The sequence below is a fragment of the Trichechus manatus genome, unplaced genomic scaffold, assembly GCF_000243295.1.
Source record: "Trichechus manatus latirostris isolate Lorelei unplaced genomic scaffold, TriManLat1.0 scaffold00113, whole genome shotgun sequence".
NCBI lineage: Eukaryota > Metazoa > Chordata > Mammalia > Sirenia > Trichechidae > Trichechus > Trichechus manatus.
The window spans coordinates 8965022-8988592 of record NW_004444049.1 but is presented as its reverse complement, the minus strand read 5'-3'; the positions used below and the strand labels follow the sequence as shown (position 1 = coordinate 8988592).

At 58.0% G+C, this 23571-nt stretch overlaps 1 protein-coding gene across 2 annotated transcripts in view; it reads right to left on the bottom strand.

The window, feature by feature from the left end:
* Positions 1–4584: 4584 nt before the first annotated feature.
* Positions 4585–23571, bottom strand: part of RAB3IL1 (RAB3A interacting protein like 1) — a 22273-nt gene continuing 3286 nt past the window's right edge. The window contains exons 1-11 of one of the 2 annotated variants that reach the window (XM_023738300.1): positions 14845–14973; positions 13937–14032; positions 13777–13854; positions 13040–13199; positions 12878–12923; positions 11379–11394; positions 11072–11200; positions 10870–10982; positions 9015–9114; positions 5813–5879; positions 4585–4705 (exon numbers count right to left, since the gene is read on the bottom strand). In XM_023738300.1, the coding sequence (XP_023594068.1) occupies positions 4623–4705; positions 5813–5879; positions 9015–9114; positions 10870–10982; positions 11072–11200; positions 11379–11394; positions 12878–12923; positions 13040–13199; positions 13777–13842 (780 nt within the window). In that variant the 5' untranslated portion in view covers positions 13843–13854; positions 13937–14032; positions 14845–14973 and the 3' untranslated portion in view covers positions 4585–4622. Of the gene's footprint in view, positions 4706–5812; positions 5880–9014; positions 9115–10869; positions 10983–11071; positions 11201–11378; positions 11395–12877; positions 12924–13039; positions 13200–13776; positions 13855–13936; positions 14033–14844; positions 15098–23571 lie in introns of those variants that run through there. The other variant, XM_004383856.2, reaches the window with a different exon arrangement.

The window sequence follows — 23571 nt, the reverse complement described above, 5'->3', positions numbered from 1 at the left end:
CCAAGTGATGCTTGTGCAAAGCCAGCAGGGCTCTGGCAAGGCGGAGAGCTACAGCGGTGGCTCAGTTGGGCAAACTCAAGAAAAATCTCGGCCTATCAGAAAGAGCGGTCCCAAAGCCCAGGCATTTGTTCTGCTGCAGACACGCAAATCTGGCTCAAGTTAGAGCTTTGTGATTTGGCATTGAGTTGAAGCTCATCATGCCACGGGCTCGATTTTCAGGCCTGGACACAACCCTTCTGAGACAGGAGGTGCCTGGGGAGGCAGGGGCCATAAAATTAGGCAAGAGCTGTTTGGGGCCATTTAGGGGAGGAACCACAGCCCTACTGGCCACAAAAGACCCTGAAGGCAGCACTGCAGAGCTCCTTCGAACGTTAGAGTAAAAAGGGGCTGCAAAGGCCATTTAGCCCAATCTTCCCAATTCACAGATGAGAAAAACTGAGGCCCAGAGAGGAGTGACTTGCCCCAGGTACAAACCCTGGCAGGATTCAAATCAAGATGGACTTGGCAGATTGTAAAGTGTGACCCAGTAGGAGCGATTCCTTCCTGTTGTTCATAAGGCCAATGTGCAACTGGGCTCACGCTCAACGCCCTCCACCCTCAGAAGCCTGAGGCTCCTGCTGGCTTTTAAGAGGAAGGTTAAAATGGTTCACATGTGCCCGGGGCACTTACAGGCCTCAGTGGGTTATCTAGAAAATTCACTTAAGAGGAACAACTCCTGTGTGGATCATCCACAGTGGATGATGTCAGCTCACCCTCCCCACCCACCTCCCAAGCCCTGAGCAGCTCCGGAGAGGACCCCCTCGCCCCCAGCAGAGCAGGGGTGGGGCGGCTGTGAGGGGATCAAGAATGTGGGAAACAAACCTAGATTCAGCTTCTAGCTCTGCCACTGCCTGAGCCTCATGTTATGGATTGAATTGTGTCCCCCAAAAATATGTGTTGTAAATCTTAACCCCTGGACTTGTGGTGGGAGACCTGGTGGCGCAGTGGTTAAGCACTCGGCTGCAAACTGAAAGGTGGGCAGTTTGAACCCACCAGTCGCTCCGTGGGAGAAAGATGTGGCAGTCTGCTTCCGTAAGGACTATAGCCTTGGAAAGCCTATGGAGCAGTTCTACTCTGTCCTATAGGGTTGCACTGCTCTACAGCAGTGGGTTTTTTGGTATTCGTGGTTGTAATCCCGTTTGGGAATGGGTTTTCTTTGCTGTGTTAATGAGGCCATATCAGTATAGGCTGTGTCTTCAGGCAATCACTTTTGAGATATACAACAAGCAGACAGGCACAGAGCAAGCAGAGATGGGGGAAGAGTGATGTCATGTCACATAAGGATCGAAAAGGAAAAGCAGCTGAAGAGACAAGGACCTTCCCCCAGAGCAGAGACAGAAAGCCTTCCTCCAGAGCGGGCACCCTGAATTCGGACTTCTAGCCTCCTAAACTGTGAGAAAATAAATTTGTTCACTAAAGCCACCCCAAATCAAAACCAAACGCATTGCTGTCAAGTCAATTCCGACTCATAGCGACCCCACAGGACAGAGTAGAACTGGCCCATGGGGTTTCCAAGACTGTAATCTTTATGGAAGCAGACTGCCACATCTTTCTCCCATGGAGGGGTTGGTGGGTTCGAACCACCGACCTTTTGTTTAGCAGCCAAGCGCTTAACTACTGCGCCACCAGGGCTCCTTTAAAGCCACCCCCTTGTGGTATTTCTGTTATAGTGGCATAGTTACTAAGACACCTGTTTCTCCACTTCTTAACAAGAAGAAAGGGCCTGATTCAGTGCTAGGCACCTCCTACCCATAAAAAAACCCACTGCCATCGAGTCGATTCTGACTCACAGCAACCCTGTAGGACAGAGTAGAACTGCCCCATAGGGTTTCCAAGGAGCAGCTGGTGGATTTGAACTGCCGACCTTGTGGTTAGCAGCTGAGCTCTTGACCACTGTGCCACCAGGTGTTCAGTAAAAGGAGTGTAGGATGCTGGGTAATACCGTGGGCTCTAGGGTTAGGCTCCTTCATTCTTATCCTGGGGCCACCATTTCCTCTGTGGGACCTCAGTGCCACAGTCTATTCATCTGCAAAATGGGGATGACAATTAGTGGGGATTAAAGGAACTAGTTCATTTAAAGGGCTTAGAACCATGCCTAGCGCATAGTAAGTGCTCAGAGATTAGCTATGGTCTGGGGACACAGAGGCCAGAGTGTGTGTCCTTTGGACCCTCACACCTCCAGGTGTCTCACTTATCTGCTTGCTCTCAATGGCTCCCCCCTTGAGGCTGACAATAGGAAGGGGCAGGCAGAGCAACTCTGGGGTGGGGGATCTCCAACCAGGCCTCCCAAGTGTTAGTGGATGTCTCCTTGGTTCTGGATAAGGCTGGACCAGGGGCCCAGAAGCTGAGGACAAGGATGGGCAGCTCCAGGGCCCAGACTGTCATCCCCATTCAGCTCCCAGATGACCCAGGGTTACCACAGTAGGACAGAAAGATTTGTTGCAGAGGGTGGGGGACTCTTCCCTGGCACCCCCATTGCCTTCCTTGCCGTCCTTTCCTCCTACTGACACACTGGATATGTGACTTAGTTGTTTTTTGTTGTTTTTTTTTAATTGCCAGTCTCCCCACTTGAGAGTATAAGCTCAAGCACCAGGTGTCCCCATCCAGGGACAGTGTTTGGCACTTAAGAGTGGCCCAGTATTTGGTCACTGAATGAATGGACTTGTATGACAGGGGTCCTAGCCAGTGAGCCCTAAGGGTACTCGGGAGACTGGGTGGGGATGCAAGTCCCAGATGGAACAGGGAAGGGGTTCTGGGAGGAGGGGAAAGGAGAGGGTGGGGAGGAGGGGTGGGAACCTGGGCTGAGGCTTTGGAGGGGGGAACTCAGGGGGGCAGGAGACCTCTTGGGAAAAGGCTACTGGCTGGAGAGGGTGGCAGGGGAGAGGCCACGACAAGGGGTCCTGGCCAGCCTGCAGCCAGCCGGACCTACCAGTCATGTGGCCCTGAGGCCACAGACCAATGGGGAAGCCCCCTCAAGGTGTCACCAGCCCCAGAAGGCACTGGCCCAGAAGCTGCCGGGCCCCGCAGGAAGGGCACCCACAGGTGGGGAGGGTCAGCCACCACAAGATACCTCCGCAACCCCGCCCAGTGTCCACAGAGGACCTGGCCACCCCACCTTCTACTTGTGACCACTGCCCCTTACTAAGAACCTATCTAGGCCCAGGGCTGGGAAACGCAGAGCCTTCAAGCCACCACAGCCCTGCCTGCTCTGCTGCCAGACATCACCAATCAATCCTGGACACTCTGATTCTGAGCGCCAGGCTTTGGCTGTGTTAGCCTGGAGTTGGCCCGGAACCCCTTCAGCAGAGAGCAAGGAGACCCAGGGAGGGGCAGTGGCCAAACCAGCCTCAGCACGTCCTCCCAGACAGCAGGCCACTCCTCATGGGGAGAGAGACGCCAGTAACTCCCAGCCCCACAGAACACTGAGGAAGGCCTGCTCGAGCAGTGAGTGGTGGGATGCAGGAGCCTCCAGGATTTGAGTTTAATCCCAAGCATGAGGGCGGGCAAGGGAAGGATTTAGTTTCATTTCTTCAAATGCTGAGGCCTTGGCCCCAGCCCCAGCAAGCAGAAGTGAAGGCATGTGGCAGTCCGGCCCCTACCAACAAAGCTGTCCTTTATTAAATAGAGATCGCATTACATTCCACTCAGAGAAGGAAATCCGGACATGGTGAGGGACATGTCCAGGCTGGAGCCCCTAACCCTGGGCCTGAGTGGGCTGTGAGGGTGAGGCAGGGCCCAGCTCCTGCCCGTCCCACCCGGCCCCTCCTGCAAGGCCTGGTGACCTCAGCCACCCTTGTCTGCATGGCCACCCACTGCTGAAAATAGGAGTGGGCGTCCTGAGGCTTGTCCTTGGGGAGAAAAAGCGCCCCAGGGCCTCCCGGAAGCACGAGGCGGAGACTGGTGAGGGAAGGAGGAGGGGTCCTGACTCATCTTAAGAATCTCTAGGGGCAGTTCTCAACCATACACAGGTTGCAGTAGAGAGGGTATGGAGGTCCTGTCATCCCCTCCCAGCCCTGCTGCCTCACTGGTACTTGGGACAGCAGGGGACACTGGGGAAGGGTGATGGCAAGGCCAGGGCTGGTCTGGGGCACTCAGTCTAACGGGGAGGCCACCTGGGAACGGGGTAAGGGATGGCTACAAAGGGGTGCTTGTGGCCCAGGGCTTCGGAGTTGGGGTGCAGAATATCCGGGAGATCTGGCCACCCCTAGGCAGCTCCCTTTCAGAGGACGTGGCAGCAACAAGGCACCGGGACCGGGAGGGGTGCTGGCTGCCCCGGGTGTCCCTCCCAGGGCTAAGCCTCCTGAGTATGGCTCCCAGCATCTCCATCCTTGGTGCCTTCTGAAAGTCTCCGGTGGGCTGTGGAACCCAGAGGCTAAGAGAGAAGGGTCGCCTCTGTCTGTCCTGAGACAAGTGCTTGGTGCTGGCTCAGTGCTGCCTCTGGGGCCTGGCATTTGTCTGTCCTGGGGCAGATGTTTGGCTTCTGGCTCAGGGCTGGCTCCAGCACTCTGTCTTCATGTCTGTCTGTCCATCCTGGTGCAGGTGTCTGCTCCAGCTTAGAGCCCCCCTCCAGGCCACGCCACGCCCTAGACCTCCTGGGGGAAGAAACCTAGCTTGGCCAGCGACATCTCCTTCCGCAACCTCGTGACCTCCCAGAACATGGGCTCCGCTGCGGGCAGAGAGAGGGTGACAGCTGAAGAACAGCTCAGGCAGATGCCTGGCCCCTCCCCTGGCTTCTGGACAGGGCAGCTGGTGCTGTGCCCTTGGGCTTCCCCAGCCCCAGGACAGACGGCCTCTGGGCTTTGGGACACTCCAGCCCTGATCTGTAACATGGCTGCAGGGCGTTTCCAGGAAGGATGAGAGTGCGGTGTGAGAGCACCTTGGAAACTGTTGTTGCGTGCTGAACACATGCAAGGGACGTGCACTGCACTGGTGGAGGAGGTGATGGGGGAGGTGATGGCACCCACACCCTGACACAGACGCCAAGCCCATGATGCCACACTCATCAGTAATGACCCCGGGTCGGGAGCCACACTTAGTAGGTCCCGGAGCAGCGGGCAGGGCCACAGCGTCCAGCCAGGTCCCTGCAAGGTGGCAGCCCCTCAGGCCCATGCCCTGGCCTGGCATGTGTCAATGCCCTGTGTGCACTGGCCTTGGCCTTGAAGGGAAAGCTGACCCCATGTTCGGGAGGGGCAGCTCGTTATGCAGAGGCTCAGGCTGCAAACCGCTGGGAGAACAGTCACCAGGGAACAGAATTCAGCCAAATGAGCGGGAGGCCAGGCCTCACAGAGTGGCAGACGGGGGGCCTGCCACGAGGGGGAACGGGGGAGCAAAGCCCTGGGGGCAGGAGGGGCCTGCGTGCAGGGGACACCAGGTGGCCACACCGTGTGGGGATCATGGAGCCTGGAATGCGGGCCAGTCACAGGGCGCTGTCCCCACAGGGCCTGGGATTTGGGAGAGTATTCTGGCAGAAGAAACAGCAGCCCTGCCCAGAGAGTGGGAGGCATGGGGCTGGCTTCCCGAGTTCCTTACAGGAGACAGGACAGGGCCCAGGTGGCTCCTTCTGCAACTCATATCCTCACAGAATTCAGCACCCAGGAGGTCCACCAGCCCTGCACTAACCCACAACAGGCCCCCTGGCTGGCCTTCCAGCTGGGGATTCCCAGTCCAGGGGTCCCGGCCTCTGACAGGGGGCTGTAGAGCGGCTCAGGTAGACCCAGCCCCCGCCTCCCTCTCCTGGGTGCCATCCCTCTGCCAGCCACCAGGGGGCGCTCACCATCCTGCCGCACCAGGCCTTGCTGGATGTATCGGATGTAGGTGAAGAAATTGCACACTGCTGTGATCTGAGGGCAGAAGGGAAGGAGTGTGACCAGCCAGCCCCTCACCTCCAGGATCCCCCAACAAGCCAAGCTGGATCTGAGGCCAGAGCTGGGAGCCCCATGTTCCTGTCAGAGCCAGAAAAAGCTCTCTGAGTCGGAGAGGACTGCCTGTTTTAATTAACAACAGCAATACCACTGCCATTAAACTAGTTGCCATGGAGTGGACTCTGACCCATGGCAACCCCGTGTGTGTCAAAGCAGAACTGTGCTTCATAGGGTTTTCAGTGGCTGATTTTTGGGAAGTCAACGCCAGACTTTTCTTCCTAGGCACCTCTGGGTGGACTCGAAACCCCAACCTTTTGGTTAGCAGCATTAACTGTCTGTACCACCCAGAGACTCTAGAAATACTCCTTCTCTTCCTAATAACAGCAACAGTGGCAAGTGACATGTAATCACGCACATATATCAAATGAGGCAGACTTGCTTATCAGCCCTACTTTACATGCAGGGAATACTGAGGCTCCAAGAATGGAGCTCAGTGACTGCAAAGATCACAGAACTAGTAAGTGGACTCTCCTCCCAGGGCCCCCTTCCACTAAGCTGGGGAGCAGTTGGCCAGTAAGGCTCCCAGATGCCCCTCTCTGCACCCCCTGCCCCTGCAGACCTGAGTCACCGACTGACTGGCATGGGTGTTAAAAGGCAGGCCCCTGGCCTCGGGCTGCAACCCAGTCTGTGCTCCCCAGGCCCTGTGGATCAGACTGACGCTAGACTCCAGCAGAGGCCACACCCTTGCTGGCTACCCCTTTGCCCCCCACCCAATCCCACTTCCCTCACTCCGCCCTCTGAGAGCTGCACAAAATCTCCATCCTAGGCTCTGCTTCCAGGGAACCCGGCCTAAGAGAGGGTGGAAGGGGGCTGGCAGCTGTGCCCACAGCCCCTACTGAATGCCCAGTGCTCCTCAGGGGGATGGCAAGTGTGGGGGAACACAGGCTGGGGAGAGGAGAAGCTGCACAGATGGGACAATGCTCTGGCTGGACCCTCAAACACACGGGACAAAGTGGGGGGCTGGTGGCCCTGGCACAGGCAGGAAGGTGAGAGGTGGTGGGATCAGCATGAGCCTGGTGTGACCAGTATACAGGGGACTGCATGGGGGGATCTAGGAGAGGCCAGGGTGGGAGGTGCTGGGGTGCCAGGCCAGGATGGCACAGTGTCTCTCCAGTGACAGTGGGGGCGCATGGGAGGGTCATGGGCAGGGAGGAGGAGGAGGTGGTGGAGCTGTCCCCCCAGGGCTGTGCTTTGAGGAGAGAATGTGCCTCTCCCTGTTGACTCCACAGCCCCGTTTCTGTCTCAGGGCAGGGGGAGGTAGACCACATCTGAAAACCTCAGGCCCTTCTCTTCTCTCCCAGCCCCAGCTCTGCCCAGCACAGTCAGACACACAGGCCTGGGAGAAATCCAGTGCTAAATGTAATGTCATTTTGCTAACCATGGAGATGCCTTGCACTCTGGCCCTTCTTTTGAGCTCTGATTGGGATGGGGACCCAAGGCTCTGGCCACAGGTCCAGGGGGCAGGGGGTCGTAGCATAAAGACACAAATTCAGAGTCGGGAGATCCAAGGTCTTGGCAGGGTGGCTCCAGGCACACCCCTTACCCTCTCTAAGCCTCCAACTCCCTTCCGGTAAACGGGAGCTCCTCGCACTGCTGGCAGAACTGACCACTGACAAGGATGACACACTTGAGTGCCCTGTGGTCCAACCCCACCATGGCTGTACCACTTCGGCTCCTGCCCTCACTGTCCAGTCTGCTGCCCGATGATCGGGCCACTGTGTCCACTTCAGCCCTTCTTCCCCACAGGGAGCTTTAGTAGGTCTGAGGGGAGGAGACGGCTCCTCATGAAGGACCTGTTGACATCACGGCATATCACTTTTACACCAAGCTTCAGAGTTTTCCAAACATGTTCACTTTCGTCTCTTTCAATCCTAACAGTCTATGAAAGGTGCCCTGGTGGTACAACAGTTGAGTGCTTGGGTGCTAACCCAAAGGTTGATGGTTCAAACCTACCCGTAGCTCCATGGGAGAAAGGCCTGGCGATCTGCTTTCATAAAGATTACAGCCTAGAAAACTCTATGGTTTACTGGAAAGGGGTCAGAGGCTTAGAAAGGGTAAAGGGTGTACCCAAAGCCCCACCACATAGGGCCATTCTACTCTGTCACATGAGGTTGCTATGACTTGGAATCGACTCAATGGCACCCAACAACAACAGTCTATGAGGGGGACAGAGAGATGGAAATCACCCGTCTTCAACACCCAGCTCAGTGAGGTGACCTGACCCGGCCTGCATCACACAGCAGGTGAGAGCAGAAGCTGGGATTCCTGGAGGCCCTTCACCACCCACGGCCAGCCATAGGCTTGGATGACACTCCTCCAGACCTTCTCAAAAACCTCAGCTGGAGCCAGAGCCTGAGCCTGGGAGTTTAGAGCTGAGAGCTTTACGTGGGCCAGGTATCATTCCCTTGATTGGGCGATAGGTGTCACTTTTGTGACCACATTTCACTCTGTAAGACTGTATCTTAGCAGACTGGAGAGAGACACAGAGAGAGAGACACTTTCCCTTACTGGCTTTGAAGAAGTGAGCTGCCAAATTATGAGAGGGCCACATGGCGGGGGGCTGTGGGCAGCCTCTAGGAGCTGTGAGGGCCCTGGCTGACAGCAGCAAGAAAAGAGGAACCTCAGTCCTACAACCACAAGGGACTAAATTCTCCCAACCATCATTTAAGTTCAGAAGAAGACCTTGAACTCTGGAAAAAAATGCAGCCTGGCTGACATGTTGACTTATGAGACCCTGACCAGGGGACTTTATAAGACCCAGGGCAGACAACCCAGTGAAGGCACGCCTGAACTCCTGACTGACCCACGGAAACCGTGAGATCATAAATGTGTTGTTCTAAGCCACTAAGCTATGTTAATTTCTTACACAGCAATAGAAAACTAACCCACTAGGTTTGCTGTGTGGCCCCAGTCAGTCTCTACCCTTCTCTAAGCTTCTCTGCCCTGCTCTGTAGATTGAGCCATAGTCCTGGTTGTGCTCCCCAGCCTGGGGCCCAGAGTCCCAGCCCAGGTGGACCCTAGGGAGCCAAGCAGTGCCCCCAAAGGCCAACTCACCCTGGCCCGGGAGGATGGCGAGATGTAGTAGTGGCTGTCAGAGTCACCAAGCCGGATGCGGTGGCGGCAGGTGCGGGCCAGCCCGCTCAGGGCACACGTGCTGGGGGAGGGGAAGCAGAGAGGACCATGGGCGGTCCGCTGGGGGCTCACCCATCTCATGCAGTTTGGATGCAGCAGCCAGAAGGGTGCACAGGGAGGAGCAGGCAAACGTGGGTGCGGGCCTGGCATCCCCTCCCCCATCCAGCTTCAGAAGGAGCCCAGGGCTAGGCCAGAGTTGGGGGCAGCCCCAGCAGTCCCTGGGATAGACCTTTAAGCCAAGCTGGACCCTACTCCTAGACCCCTCACCTCACCCCTCTTGAGCAGGAGAGCTTGGCCAACCTCATGGCATGTGCACCAAAGCCCCACCCTCTGCAGCCCCTAAAAATGGCCCCCTACACTTAATGGGACACCTCAGACTCAGTCACCCCTCAACCCTTCCCAGCCCCAAGGCACTTATCTGCCTTGTCCATCCAACCCCCACTTACCCCAGTAGCCCTCCATGGCTCTCTGCTGTCTGTCAACCAGCCCCCACAAAGATCCCCATCCTGATTCACCTTCTTACCTCACCCCAGGCCTGGGACCTCATATGGATCTTCAGCCGCCCATGTGGCCCTCCAAAAGGTCTCCACCTGAGCCATACTCATACATCCTGGCCCTTCGCTGGTCTCTGGCTCCACAGACAACACCAGTCTCATCTAGCCTGCTGCTCTCTGATCCTCACCCCCTACTTGGTCGCCAAGTCCCCAGGCTGGGTCATGCCAGCATGGATCCCCTCAGCTCCTCCCAACCAACCCCTCTGCTTCCAGTCCCGCCGCCTCTTCTCCACGCTATGGCTGGGTCTCCTCCAAAAACCCACATCTAGGCCATCATTCTCCCCTGCTGCCCTCCTCCTGCCCAAGTAAAAAAGGTTGGCTGCAGGACTTATCAGAACCTTTATTGTTTCTAGGTGCACTGTGACTCTCTGATGTGACCAGGAAGCCTTCTTTTCAGAGATACCTATTGATGATCTCTGAAATGCTGGCCTAGAGGGTTAAAGCCCAAACCTTATTCAAGGCCCTTTATAATTGGGCCCCAAACACCCCCTGCACACTGAGTCCTAACTCCCTGCCTACCCCACTGCTCTGCCCACTGACCCAGTGGTGTTTCCAGTAATACTCCAGCTTCTCATACCTTCACTCATTCTGTTCCCTCTTCCTGAAAGGTCCTTCTCTACTTGGCAAACTGCTATTTACTCTTCAAAACCTGGCTCAAAAGTTCCCTCTCCGTGATGAGGTTCCCACCACGGCGCCTACCCTCCCAAGTGAGATCTTGGCTGCTAAGTCCTCCCCAATCTCTGCCCCTTGCTCGACCCTGGATATTTTGTTCTGCTACTACCCCTGCTCAATGCCAGCTGAGTAGCAGGAGGCCAAAATGCCAGGGCTGTTAGGTTATTAGCAAGAAGCAGAGCCAGCACCTGACATCAGCTGTCAACTGGGGCCTGGAGCCCACCATGGGAGAGAGGAGGAAGGGACGTATGTCAGCCAGCCAGAAAAGAGGGAGACCACAGCCCAGGACTCCCTGGAGAGCTCGGGGGTCCATGACTGGAAGCAGGGAGTTCTGCCAAAGATTCTCCTTGTCCTGTATGGGTGAGATGTCCCCATACTCCCAGGCCCTGGCCAGCTTGGACACTACAGCCCATGTGCACCTTCGGGTCTCACACCAGGACTCCAGGAAGCTGGCCCGAGACTCAGTCTTCCCTGGCTACCACTTTAGTGGAGCCCAAGGCTCGGCGGAGCCTTCCCCAGTGGGCAGAGATGGGCTGAATCATTAAGCTTACTTGGCGCTGCCACACTCGACTGCAGCCACCTTCACCGCGGGCAGCGTCTGTGGAGCCACAGGCTCGATGGTGAGCGTGTTGTCCTCCACGGCGGCCCGCACCAGTGCTGAAAGCTGCAGCAGACAGGAGGCAGGTGGAGTGGTGAGGGGCTGGGCTCTTGCTTCGGGGCTGGGCCCCCACCCGCCACCTGGGCCCCACTCACCTCCTGCGTCGTGAAGTCCAGGCAGGGGCCCACATCCTCCCGGTACACCCTTTCCAGGAAAGGGGAGGTCTTGTCCAGGGTAGGTGACTCCCTCCAGGCCTGGAACTCTGCAAATAGGGTCGTGTCCACCTGTGGGAAGGGTGGGCCGGGGTGGGGGGCAGTCAGGGTTTTGGGGCCCCGGACAGCACAGGCAGGTGAAGAGGAGGAGAGGGGCCGGGGAGGGGGCAGGGCAGGCCCCCAGCATGCCAGCAGGTCTGTGCCCAGTGGCCATGCAGCTGAGCCGAGTCTGAGGTTCCCCAGTAAGTACTTCCTTCTTCCCCTTGCTCCAGAGAATTCAGAATGAAAAGTGACATATTCATGTGGATTTTAAGGTTCTGGGCACACTACAGGGTTCCTGGGATCCCCTCCCCATTTTTTTAATCTACAGGTGAAAGAAAGAGAACCACCTGGAGGTAAGGATGCTCGAGAGCTCCCAAGGAAAGGGTGCCAGCAGAGCAGCCCCAGGTGGCGGTCATGTTGCAGGCAGACTTGAGCCTGAGGCCTGGCCCTGAAGACCCTCCCCTCAGTGCCTCCTTGAGGAGGAAAAGTTGAAGGGCAAACCTCAGGTCCACGCAGGTCCACACAAGGACGTGCAGCACACACAGGCACATTCACACAGGAGGGGATGCACCCAGGCTACCCCTGCTGCCCACCCCAGGGGGTGGCTCATCGGCCACCCTGGCGCATGCAGAGAGCCAGGCCGGGGAGGGCAGAGGCGCCGCCCTGCTCAGGAGCCATTACCTGGCGGGAAAAGGAGAGAGAGGTAGCAGAGGTGGGAGTGGCGGGCGGCTCCCCGGGTGGGAGCTGCCAGGCCGGCTCGTAGGTGAGGTGGACTGCCCTGCTGGGGACCACGCAGAGGAGCAGGGAGAGGAGGGGGAGCAGCCCGGGCTGGGCAGGCCGGGGCAGCGGGGCAGATGGACAGACAGATGCAGAGAGACAGACAGGAGGAAGGAGGAGATGTTAGTGTCCAGTCAGAAGCTCAGAAGGGGGACAGAGGCTTCCCTGTGCAACTCCGGGGATCTAGGGGGTCAGGTTGTGCCCTGGCGGGAGAGGGGCAAGACTAACGCCTCCTCCCTGGAAGCCCTGGAGTCAGAGGACAGGGCTGAGTTTGGGGGCAGGCTTGGTGTCTGTCAGAGACCATCAGAAGCAGAATTCCACCATATCCCTTCTGAGGGTTCAAGAGGTACAGCCCTGAGCTGAGCTCTCGGCATCCGAGTCCTGTCCATTCCTCAGAGGGCCACGTGAGGCCCCGCTTACCACTGAGGAAACCAAGGCGCTGAGAGGTGGCCCCACTTGCCCAAGACCACAGCCATTAAGCACACCTCAGCCCATGAGCAGCCTGGACCAACGACCCCTGCACCCCACTGAGGGGAGGGTGACCGCTCCTCCAAAGGCCATGCTTGTCCCAGTGCCACAGCCAGGGGGCACTGAGGACCACCGTGCACAGGGGTGTCCCCGGGTGATCCTGGGCCTCAGGGCAGGGGGCCTCACAGGGCCCGGACAACCTCTCCCCAGAGGCCCAGCGGCCTCTGCCCAGCCTCTTCAGGCCCCAGGGCAGACCCTCAGGGCCACACGTAGCCCCTATGCAGTCACGCCACACAGCAGAGAGCACCACATTGTGCGGAGCAGCAGGGCAGGGTGGGGGTTATCAGAGCCTCCAGATTACATACACCCCCGAGACTGGGAATGAAAGCCCTCAGGTCTCAGAAGCCAAAGGAGAAGGAACAGGCACAGCCCTCGTGGCCACGAAGAGGCCCAGAGAGGGGCAGGACAGGCTCTGGGACACACAGCAAAGGGTCAGGCTCTGACCCTACTGACAGCAGGCATTGCACTCTCCTTTCCTATGTCCACCGCCCGCTGCACCCCTCACCTCCTTGCCCTCCCTGTCCGGGGCGAGGGCGTGTCCTGCTGCCGGGCACATGACCGGGCAGAGGGCGCTGCTGGTGCTCTTGTGACGGGAGTGGCCCTTTCGGGGTCCGGCCTTGGTGGGGCTCAGCAGCTGTGGGTGGAGCTCACGGTTGGGAGAGGCTGGTGTGGATGTGATGACAAGGGTCTTCAAGGCTGTCACCTCCGCCTGCAGCATGTCGATCTGGCCACGACAGGATGGCCCAGGGTTGATGCCGCCACAGCTGCCACCGCCCTCTGGCCCAGCTCAGATCCAGCACCTAACCCCTGCCTGTCACCCTTAGAGCAGCCTTCCAGGTGGGGACTGAGATGCCTATTTTACAGGGAAACTGAGGTTTAGAGAAGAGATGTGATCTGTCTACTAGTGCATGTCTGGGAGCTGGCAAGCCATTGATTGCTCTGGGCCCCCCCCCCCCAAGCCAGGAACAGCCCAGCCCTCCCATTTTCGAGGGACAAACAGCTCAGCTCACAGGACCAGTCTGGGGTTTCTGCTTTGTAAGGGAGGAACAGCAGAGGGGAGAGAGGAAATTACCATACCCACAGGACTCTCCAGCCCCTGCAGGGCCCCAGCAAAGACACTGCTTGGAGTCCCACCCCAGTCAGCTGCCCTCACCTGCACGGTCTCAGACGCACCCACCCCTCTGGGCCCCAGTTTGCCCATTTCTGCTGACCCCACTGGGCCGTGGTGACAATCCCACTTGGTCCCGAAGGCAAGTACTCCTGGGGCTGGGCGGCAGGGGGGAGCTCCAGACTGGCCTCACCTTTCCCCGTGCCTCCTTCAGTTGCTTCTCTGACGCTGCCTGCTTCATATTGGCTTCTCGAACCATCTTGTGGGCTTCCTGGGAAGAGGGGCGGGCTCTGGGTGAGTGGCGAGGAGGTGCAGGGTACCCTATCCCCAGCCTAGCCCCTCAGCTGGCGCACCTCAAACAGGCTGGCCGTCAGCTCCTCCAACTCTTGTTCCAACTGCTCCCGCACCTTGGACAACCTCTCACACTCTTCATCCTTTAGCTTCAGCTCCTGGGGGTGCAAGGCAGGCACTGTCAGCCCCCCAGGGTCCTGGGCCTGGCACTGGAGGCCCCAGGCCCATCTGACCAGGCTCAGGGACCGAGTATACTTTCTTTGTTGCCTGACAGTCTACGATCCATTTTCCATTTAGCTCATAGCATGAGCTTGAAAATACTGTCAGTCCATTAGTGCTTGGAACAGGTTTTTACAGAAGACTTCTAAAAGTGGTTTTAAAGTCACACGATATAAGTGGTTACCAGGGGCTGGGAGGAAGGGGGAAGAGGGAGTTATTGCTGAAAGGATATTGAGTTTCTGTTGAGGGTGATGGAAAACGTTTGGAAGTGGATAGCGGTGATGGCTGCACAACGTGGCGAATGTAATTGCTGTCGTTATTGTTGTTAGCTGCTGTCGAGTCAGCCCGACTCGTGGTGACTCCCACACACAATGGAACAAAACGTTACCTGGTCCTACACTATCCCCATGACGGGTTGCACATCAGACCATTGTGATTCATAGGGTTTTCACTGGCAGATTTTCAGCAGATTGCCAGGCCTTTCTTCCTAGTCTCTTAGTCTGAAAGCTCTGCTGAAACCTGTTCAGCATCATAGCAACACACAAGCCTCCACTGACGGATGGTGGTTGCGCATGAGGTGCGTCGGCCGGAAATCGAACCTGGCTCTTCTGCATGGAAGGCGTGAATTCTACCACTGACCACCAACAACTCTGAATGTGATTAATGTCACTGACTTCTTAGTGGGAGCCCACGGCTCTCCCTCCTGGGCAGGGCCCCCTCCGAAGACCTTCGCCCTGCCCTCAGGCCCCACCTTCTGGGCTTTGTGCAGCTCCTCCTTCAGGAACTCCGAGCCCTTCTCACGGATCTCCACAGAAGAGCTTCGGAGGCGGGACACGTCCAGCTGGGTGGCTGCAGGGCCCTCCTCTCCTTGGGCCTCCTCCCCTGCAGAGGTGTCCGACAGGGCTCCCGGGGACTCCCTGCGCCCTCTGCAGAGGCCAGCGTTCTTCCAGGGGCCTGGGACAGCCCCAAGGGGCGGTGGGTGGCCCTCCTCTGCAGGGGGCTGGCTGTGAGGCAAACAAGGGCATCAGCACTTGCAGGGTGGGGTCCTGAGATCTGGAGAGCTGAACCCAGGGACAACCCTGGGCAATGTACTCACCCTTCTGGGCCTCAGTCCACCCACCTGTAAAAGGACACCACCAGCTATAAGCAGGGTTGTCACAGGGGCAGAGTGACCAAGCACAAGGCCTCTTGGGGGCATGGAAAGGGCTCATTCATCTGTGTCAACCAGGGCCTGGGGCTGTCTGTGCTTGGTGCACAGTAGGTGGTCAGCACACAGTAGGTGCTCCATTTGTGTCTGTCTAACACATGACTCTCGATGCATAATGTTGAGAATCAGAGTCTCCATTCCTAATTGAGAAGGTGGGGCCAATCCCAGTGACCCTACTTCAAGGATCACTGAAAGGATTAGAGATGTGTGTAAAGCCCTCGCAACCAGAAGGCACTCAGGGAAGCCGCCGGCATTGTTATTATTCGTGCAAATTATATACAAATTCTATCCCATTCAGGGCAGGCAAGAGAGCGGGACGCTGAGTGGACAGTCAGGGCTAAGGCAGGAAGTTTGTGGGGATCTGCTGCATCCGCTGCAGCTCTCCTACTGGCTTGCCAGCCATGTGACCTCAGGCAAGCACCCCTCTCTAGGCCTCTGGACCCCCCTTTCCTGAAGTTGGAGAACCCTCCCCCCACCCACACTCCCGCGCCTGTACAGCAGACCCTGATGAGGGAGGGGGAAGGGAGAGGGCTTGGCCAGCGGTGGTTTGTGCCGAGACAGCACCTCTGGATTCGCTCATTCAGCAAAAGCCAGTGGTTCCTGAGCCAGCAACTTTGGAGCCTCGCCAAGGCTGGGCTGGGGTGGGGGTGGGGGGCTGGGACACTGATAACAGCGGGGAAGCGAGGGGGACTCAGAGAGACAGCACAGGACAGGGTGAGGCCAAAGCCAAGGAGGTCATGGGATTTGGGATTGCTGAGGGGTAAGGGTGAGACATAGGGCTGGGGATGGGCCCCCCTCCCTGTCCTGAAGACCCTGGCAGGGCCTCCAACCAGCCCCGGAGCCTCAGTTTCCCCTTTGGTAACACGAAGGGACTGGGTACCCAGGAGACCCCAGCCATGAACTCATTCCCAGCCTTTCACATGATCCCAACCAGCCACCCAGTCCAGCCTGCCCTCCAGGCTGGCAATGTCCCAGAATGTGGCTGCCAGGCTTCCCCGTCTGGGCCTGCCTGGCGGGGCCCCAGAGCTTTGATGAATAAGATGGAAACATATATCAATCACACAAAATTGACCTCCACTATCAACAGCATGTGTGCCAGAAGGCATCTCTCCTAACACCCTTGTTGGTGGGGAGAGGGGGATCTTGTGGGTGAGAGGCCCCTGAGGTCTGAGGGACGGTGGCAGCCTCCGCCAACGGTGCTATGGTGGCCCCAAAGGCCACGGTCTGCATCCAGATGAATCCCATGGGGTGCTCTGCAATGCTGTCTCGTTTAAAACTCTCAACAACACTTGTGATACTGACCCCATTCTACAGATGAGGGCACTGAGGCGCACAGAGGTGAAGGGACTTGCCCAGGGTCACACACCCGTTGGTTGTACTGCTGGAACTGTGGCCTTCACACAGGCCTGAAGCCTTCCAGCCACAGCAGAGCAGGGTAGGTGTGAACATAGAATCAGTGCGTCAGCTCAGGGTCTGGGCTGCTGGGCCCAGGGGACTCAGAGGCTCCTCAGTGGCTGCCGCAGGGAAACCTGACCCACTTCCAGGCCAAACTAGCTTCTTGGCCTCTGCTCAGGCCCAGAAACCTCCTTCCCAGGAGGGAGGCCCTAGGTGGGGAGAGCTGTGGCTGACAGCACAGGCCAGTCTCTGACTGGGGTACATGGGACCCTTTGGGAATGTTACTGAAATTCTCTGAACCTGTTTCCCCACCTGCAGGAGGCACCATATGAATCAAATAAGAAATCACTTCACGCAGTGCCGGGTAAATAGTGTTCATCCTCAGCCATGCTTGGCAGATACACCCACCGTCCCTGTCCAGGATCAGGGTCTGGCAGCTGAAACTACAGGCCCTAGGGAAGTGCCCCCGCTGGGCCCAGCCCTGCTTACTAAGGTAAGAGAAGGTGGCCACAGCCACTCATGTTTGGCAAGGCAGCAGACCCACTGTTTGGGCTGCCCACTTCCATACAATGAGCAAGAACTGCAGGCCAAGGGTGGGGTGACCCACAGGGGCAGCATAGGGCACGGGGCAGGATCCCAGGTCCCCAGACCTCCGGAACCAATGCCTTTCCCACTGCAAGGACCACCCCTGCCACCCCTTTCTCCCCTTGCCAGCTCCTCCCACGTGGACCCAGCTTCATCCACCAGTGTTGTCTGGGCGCCTGGCCATGGCAAGAGCCTGGAATTCTCCTGCTGTCACCAAGGGCAAGGGCTGAAGTGTGGCCTGAGAGTCCCCCACTGTTTTCCCAACAGCCCACAGCCAGGGGATGGGCTCTATTTTGCAGCCAAAAGCAACAGGGATCCAGTGAGGCCCGAGACAGTCTCCCTGACACCATTCCCCCTGCCCCCAGTGGAAGAGCCAAAGTCCAAATCCTAGTGGCAGGAAGCGTGGGAACAGCAGGACCACCCCATAGTCAACAACACTGGGCCAAGGGGTGGCCAGGGCAGGAGGGGAGGAAGGGCCCACCCTGCACTTGGAGGGAATTGGGAATTTGCAGTCCCTCCTTCCCTCTCCCACTACCAGGCTGTGAGGCCACCTCCTGTAACTCCAAACTGCAGGGGAGGGACCTGGGCCTCTCATGTCCAGCCAAGCCAGAACCCCCATCCTCCACACACTCTGGCCCCCCAGACCAGAGGCCCGTACACCTGGGTTTGAACACTCGAGGTGGTGGGGAACTCACTCCAGGGGCAAGTCTGGGCTACCACGGAAGTTCTCCTGCACTAGGTCTCTTCTGATCCTCAGTCCAGGGGCACGGCTCTTGCTCAAACCTTTTTGGTCCCCATCCCCTTCAGAAATAGAGTCCATTGTCTGGGATAAACTGCTGAGGCCAATGTCCTCAGACTACAGGGAGAGGGTCTGCTCGTAGGCCGGAGACTGTAAGTCAAAGACAGAGCTATGTGGGGGAGCCAACGTGCGCCATCCTGAAGCCAGCTCTGCTGCCTGGAGCCCACCCAGCTCGCACCGGAAAGGCCCCGCTGGGTCACTTCCCCAGGAAACACACAAGCAGGGGGAAACACAGCTCCTGCCATCCTCACCCACCAGGCCTGCTCTGGGCAGGGCCAGCAGGGCTTTCCCTGCCCACAAAACATGGCAGAATGAGGCCGAGGATGTCTGAACCTCACTCACCAGGAGCCCCAAAGGGCCAGGAGGAACTGACCAGGGCCCCCTCTGAGGGGCCCCAGCCGTTCCCAGGTCCCCCTGTCACAGCAGCCTGCCACGGGTCTTTCTGCCCCTCTACCTCTGCCCCCCCTGTGGCCGGTGCCCAGGTGACCCTGTTCAGGTCAGCTTGCTGAGTGAAAGTCCCCTGTACTAATAGGCACAATGAGTTCCTACACAAGCTGGGGAGGAGACAGGCAGGGTGGCTCTGAAATGGGATGCAAGAGTGGGCTGGGAGGCACCCGGAGACCGTGCACCCGCTGCCCGGGGCCACCAGGTGCAAGCCCCAGCAAGGCTACAGCCGGTCTGGTCTGCAGAAACCCCAACCCAGGGCCCAGCTCCTCGGCCAGGCCTCACCACCTGCTCCTGGGGGCAGTGCATGGCTCCCACCCCTGCGCAGTCCAGCAGGGGATTGGGGCTGACAGCAAAGCAACCTGTGTCCAGGGGCTAGCCGAGGGGGTCCTGCACCCCACTCAGGAGAGGCTTCACATCATCTAGGCTCTCTGGCTAGCCTGCAAGCCCAGCATGGCTTGGCCCATGGAGAAGGGCCCAGAACCCACCAGCACACCAGGTCCCCAGCTCTCTCACCCACGTCCACCCTCCATTCCACGTGTCCAGAGATGTCATCGAGTGTGGGCCTCATGGCGACGCTGCAGGGAGATGCCCTGGACTTAACGACGAGGCATCTGAGGTTCAGAGAGGGATGGCGACCTGGCAGGGCCACACAGCAACAAGTGGCAGGGAGGGATGTGAACCCAGAGCCCAGGCACGGCTGTGTCATGTGACCTCTCACCCAGAGAAGTCCAGATGGGAGGAAAGGGGATGAATGGTGGCTTCGGAGAAGTGAGGCAGGATGCAGACGCAGACGGGGTTTGAGGAAGTTGGAGGCAGCGCCCAGTGGTGTGTGTGCAGAGCTGGGGGAGGGTCACACCCAAAGCTGCTGTACAAGCCAGGCAGGGCCTGGGCTCCGAGGGGACACAGAGACCAAAGACCCCAGAGGGGAAATCACGATAGGAGCAGGGGCTGGAAAGGGGGACCAAAAAAAAAAAAAAATTACATCAATTAATTAATCAATCAGTCAATTAAAAAATCACGGGAAGGGTGAATGGGGAGATGAGTGGCATCCATGACAGGGATGAGGAACCAGGAGCGGCTTTCAGGGAGTGCAAGGGGTGGCTGAGGGTTTGGGAAGGGGTGGTTTGAGACATCCTGTGTCCTGTGGGTGGCTGAGGGAAAAAGGCAGCCCGGCGTCTGTTGGGAGATGCCGGCCCAGAGGGACAGCCACAGCCTGAGCATGGGTGAATAGAGGTCAAAGGAGCCGAGAGCCAGACAGCCAGCCTGGAGATTGGAGGAGCTGCTGCCACAGGCCACAGGGGAAGGTTCCAGAAGAACAGGAAACTCAGGTCATACATCTGGACAGAAAAATGCCAGGGAGGTGAGCGGAACAGGGCCCTGGGATGGGAGAGCGGGATCTTGAGTTTTACTGAGGTAGGGCCTGGGGTTGGGCTGGGAGCAATGAGCTCAAGGCAAGGAGGGGGCAGAGGGACAGGTGGGGGGCAGGGTGGGCTGGGCCTCTCCAGGAAGGGGAAGCAGGTGTGGGGGCAGGAGCAGTTCCCTGTAGGAGAGCACGCAGGGGAAGGAGGAGAAGGTCAGGAACAGCCTCAGGTGGTAAGCAGAGAGGTCACGACATGTGAAGCAGGTGAGTCTGGCCAAGCCTCTTCATGCTATAGCCCCGGGCCTGGCAGCCCAGCCCTGATGAGGGAACCCAGTCCTGACCCCATAGTGGGAGCCAGCAGAAGGCCTGAGAGGGTGGAGTACCGGGCAGGGCACAGGGGCTTCCTTGCCTGATCAGTCCTAGAAGAATCTGATGCCCCAAGGCCTCAAACATCCAACACTTACATAGGGAATCCCTATCCTATGCCAGGCACCCCCAGCCCTGGTCCATCCAAGCTGCCTGACAACGCAGATTCAAGCAGCATCACCACATTCATTTCATTTTGGCCCCCCTTTCCAAAGCCTGTTGGCCACAAACCCTGCGCAGATGCTGGGAGAGTGTAGAACGAGCAGGGCTCTAACGGGCTGAGTCTCACACACAGGTGTGCTAAGGAACAACAGGAAAGAGATCTCCACCTGTTGGGGGTGGAAGGGTAGGTGATTACATCATGGAGGACGTCCAGGAGGTGGCAGCAGGGAGGGTTGCCCAATCCCTTCCCAATGCGGGAATCTCCCTGCCTAACCCTGGAGCCCCGGCCTTAGTTCAGACCCTGTCTCAGAGTCTGTAGCTCCCTGTGATGTAGGCCTTACAGGCAGGAGTTCACTGATCCAAGCTCCTTAGGGTAGCCAAGACCCAGACCAGTTAAGTGATGTGCTCCAGAATATACAGCCAGTCCATGGCACCGGATGACCCGGCCCTCTTCAGCATCCTGCCTGCTGCAAAGACACAGTCCTCCATCCTGGGCACCTGGGGTTGTCTCATCTCCTGCCTGGGCAGTCCATCAGAGCCTGGCCCCACCAGAAACAGGTCGATTAGCCCCAACTATCAGGTGGGGGGAGGAGCCCTGGTGGCTCAGTGGTTAAGTGCTCAACTGCTAACCAAAAGGTTGCCGGTTCAAACCCACCAGCTGCTCTGAGGGAGAAAGATGTGGCAGTCTGCTTTCGTAAAGATTTCAGGAAACCCTATGGAGCAGTTCTACCCTGTCTTATAGCATTGCTATGAGTTGAAATCAACTGGACGGCAATGGGTTTGGGTATCAGGTGGGGAAACTGAGACCGAGGGGCTGTACCAGCACCATGTGGCCCCTTGTTGCTGGATGCTGTTGAGTCACTTCTGACTCATAGTGACCCTAGGTACGAAAGAACAAATGTGGCCAGTTAGTGGCTGAACCCCCCCAAGAACCCAACCACTGGTTTCTGCTGACCGAGTCCCAAGTGCCTAGTACTGCTGTGTTACATACAAAAGTACCCAAGATGCCATCCTCACTCCATCACCTGGAGCAGGCTTGGCACCCAAGACTGGGGACATATGAAGTTGTGGGGGACAGGGAGGAGAGAAGGCCAGTTTTTGGGGAGAGTGCCCTGAAGCTGCTCTGGCTGCAGAGCTCACAGCCCGTGCTTCAGGTGTCCCAAGGAAAATGATCCACCCAAGCTCCTGCAGAGTCCAGTCAAGGTGGGCTCTGAGCAGGCCACTGACACCCACCTCCAAGGGAGCAGCCCCGAGACCAGTGCCTGAGGGCCCTCAGGAAGGCCAAGGGCATGAGCTGGCATGGGGGTTTCACCATTAACAGAGCACAGTCCCCCAAGAGAGAGATATATAGACTCGTTCTACAGAGGAGGAAACCAAGCTCCAAAGACATCAATGATGTAGCCAGAGTCACCTACTCCTAATCTAGGATGAACAGGCCCGAGTGCACACCTGCCCACTGCTTCGTGAGCTACTGGGGGTCACAAAAGCAGAAGCTTAGTCATAGTTACCTGGGCAAGTACGACCCTGAGCAGAGTCCTTCCTAGCTGCTTCTGGGGTCTGGGGTGCTGGCAGCTTGGCCCCGATCCCTAAATCCCTGCCTCCCAATACCCAAGTGAGGGGTGCTCAAAGACAGTGCTTAAGGTAACCCCAAAACTCTGGCCCTCACTCCCTAGGCAGCCAGGTTCCCCCTCATGATTTCTCTGCATTTATGAAGCACCTACTATGTGCTCTGCACCCAGGTAGGCCCCAGGGGATCCAGAGATGCATCCAGAAAGTGAGCTGCACCGAAAATCATGTGGGAGTTGGTATGGCACCTGATTCACAGAGAAGCGTCCTGGGAATATGGTAGGAGGCTGGCCTGGTCTCTTTGACTGTCCTTCAAGTGAACATCTGTCTACCTCCAGCCCCCAGCCTCATCGATCTGGCCCCAGCCTGGCTGCCCCCCATGAAGGACACTCTCTGGGCCTGGATAACTCCCACCCCACAATCAGCTCATTTCGCCCAGAGACATGAGGCCATACCCTCAAGGTCACACAGCAACTCAGTGGCTGTGTTTTGTTTGGGTCCGTCCAACACACGGGTCACAAATATCGTCCAGTCCCTCTTAACCCCAGGCAGGGCCGCCCTAACCTCTCCAGGTACCACAAACCTGCCTCAACTGCTTTCTCCAAAAACTCAGCCCAATTCCCCGGGGCACATTTCCAACAAAGACATGGCTCTGCTTAAAATCCCTCCCTTTAAGAGTCTTGCCTTCCCACACCTCACCTCTCCCAGGAGCGCGCTGTCTTAACAACCCCTTGCAGGGCATGAGACTCCCAGTTCCCCCCGCATCTCAGCTCAAAAGAAGTGAAGCCAGCCCACATCAGAAAAACTCCTCCGCAGCCTGCCACCACCCAGGGGCCCTTCTCGCACCCCCCAGTTGTGGCTGCAGAAGGGGCCTTGGCCTAGGACCACCCATCTGGTCTGTGCTTTACAGAACACCCTCCACTCCCATTCTGGCCACATGTCCTCCGGGACCTGGTCTGTCCAGGCCACCGGGAAAAGGAAGTATGTTTGCCCAACTCCAGGAGAATACCAAAGCCTTCTGGTGGTCGAGGCAGGGTACCACCAGGTTGACCAGGGACTGGGACCACCACGGAGAACTAATGGCCTAGACATTAACCTGGTACTGGGCCACTAACCCGGGACCCACAGTCCGTGTTTCCCACCTCGAGGCCCATACCTCTGAGGCCGGCAAGCTTCAGGACCTCCAGGTGAAAGCCTCAAGAGCAACTCGCAAGCCACCTTGGCAGAAGCGCAGCCCTCTTTCCCAACTGCACTGCTTTCCAAGGGTTCTGTCAGCTGGGGGTCCCTACTCTAGAGGAGTACCCCAGACTTACTCTGGCGTACACCCCCCCCCCACCTCACTTGCACTCCGGGTGAGACAGGGCGAGCTAGCGCTGTGCACTCTCTGTCCCCCCAAGAGGCCCCCTGACCCTCCCCGCGGAGTGTCCTTCCATCTCTTTCGCTGCGCGTCGGATCGCCTGTCCTAGTGCTCGGTGTGCCCTCAGTCGCAGGCAGGACCGAGGGCGCAGACAAGCGGGGACTCCCACCCTCTCACCCTGCAGCAGCCGGGCCGCGAAGCTGCGCGTGGCCGCGAGCGCGCGCGGACCTACCC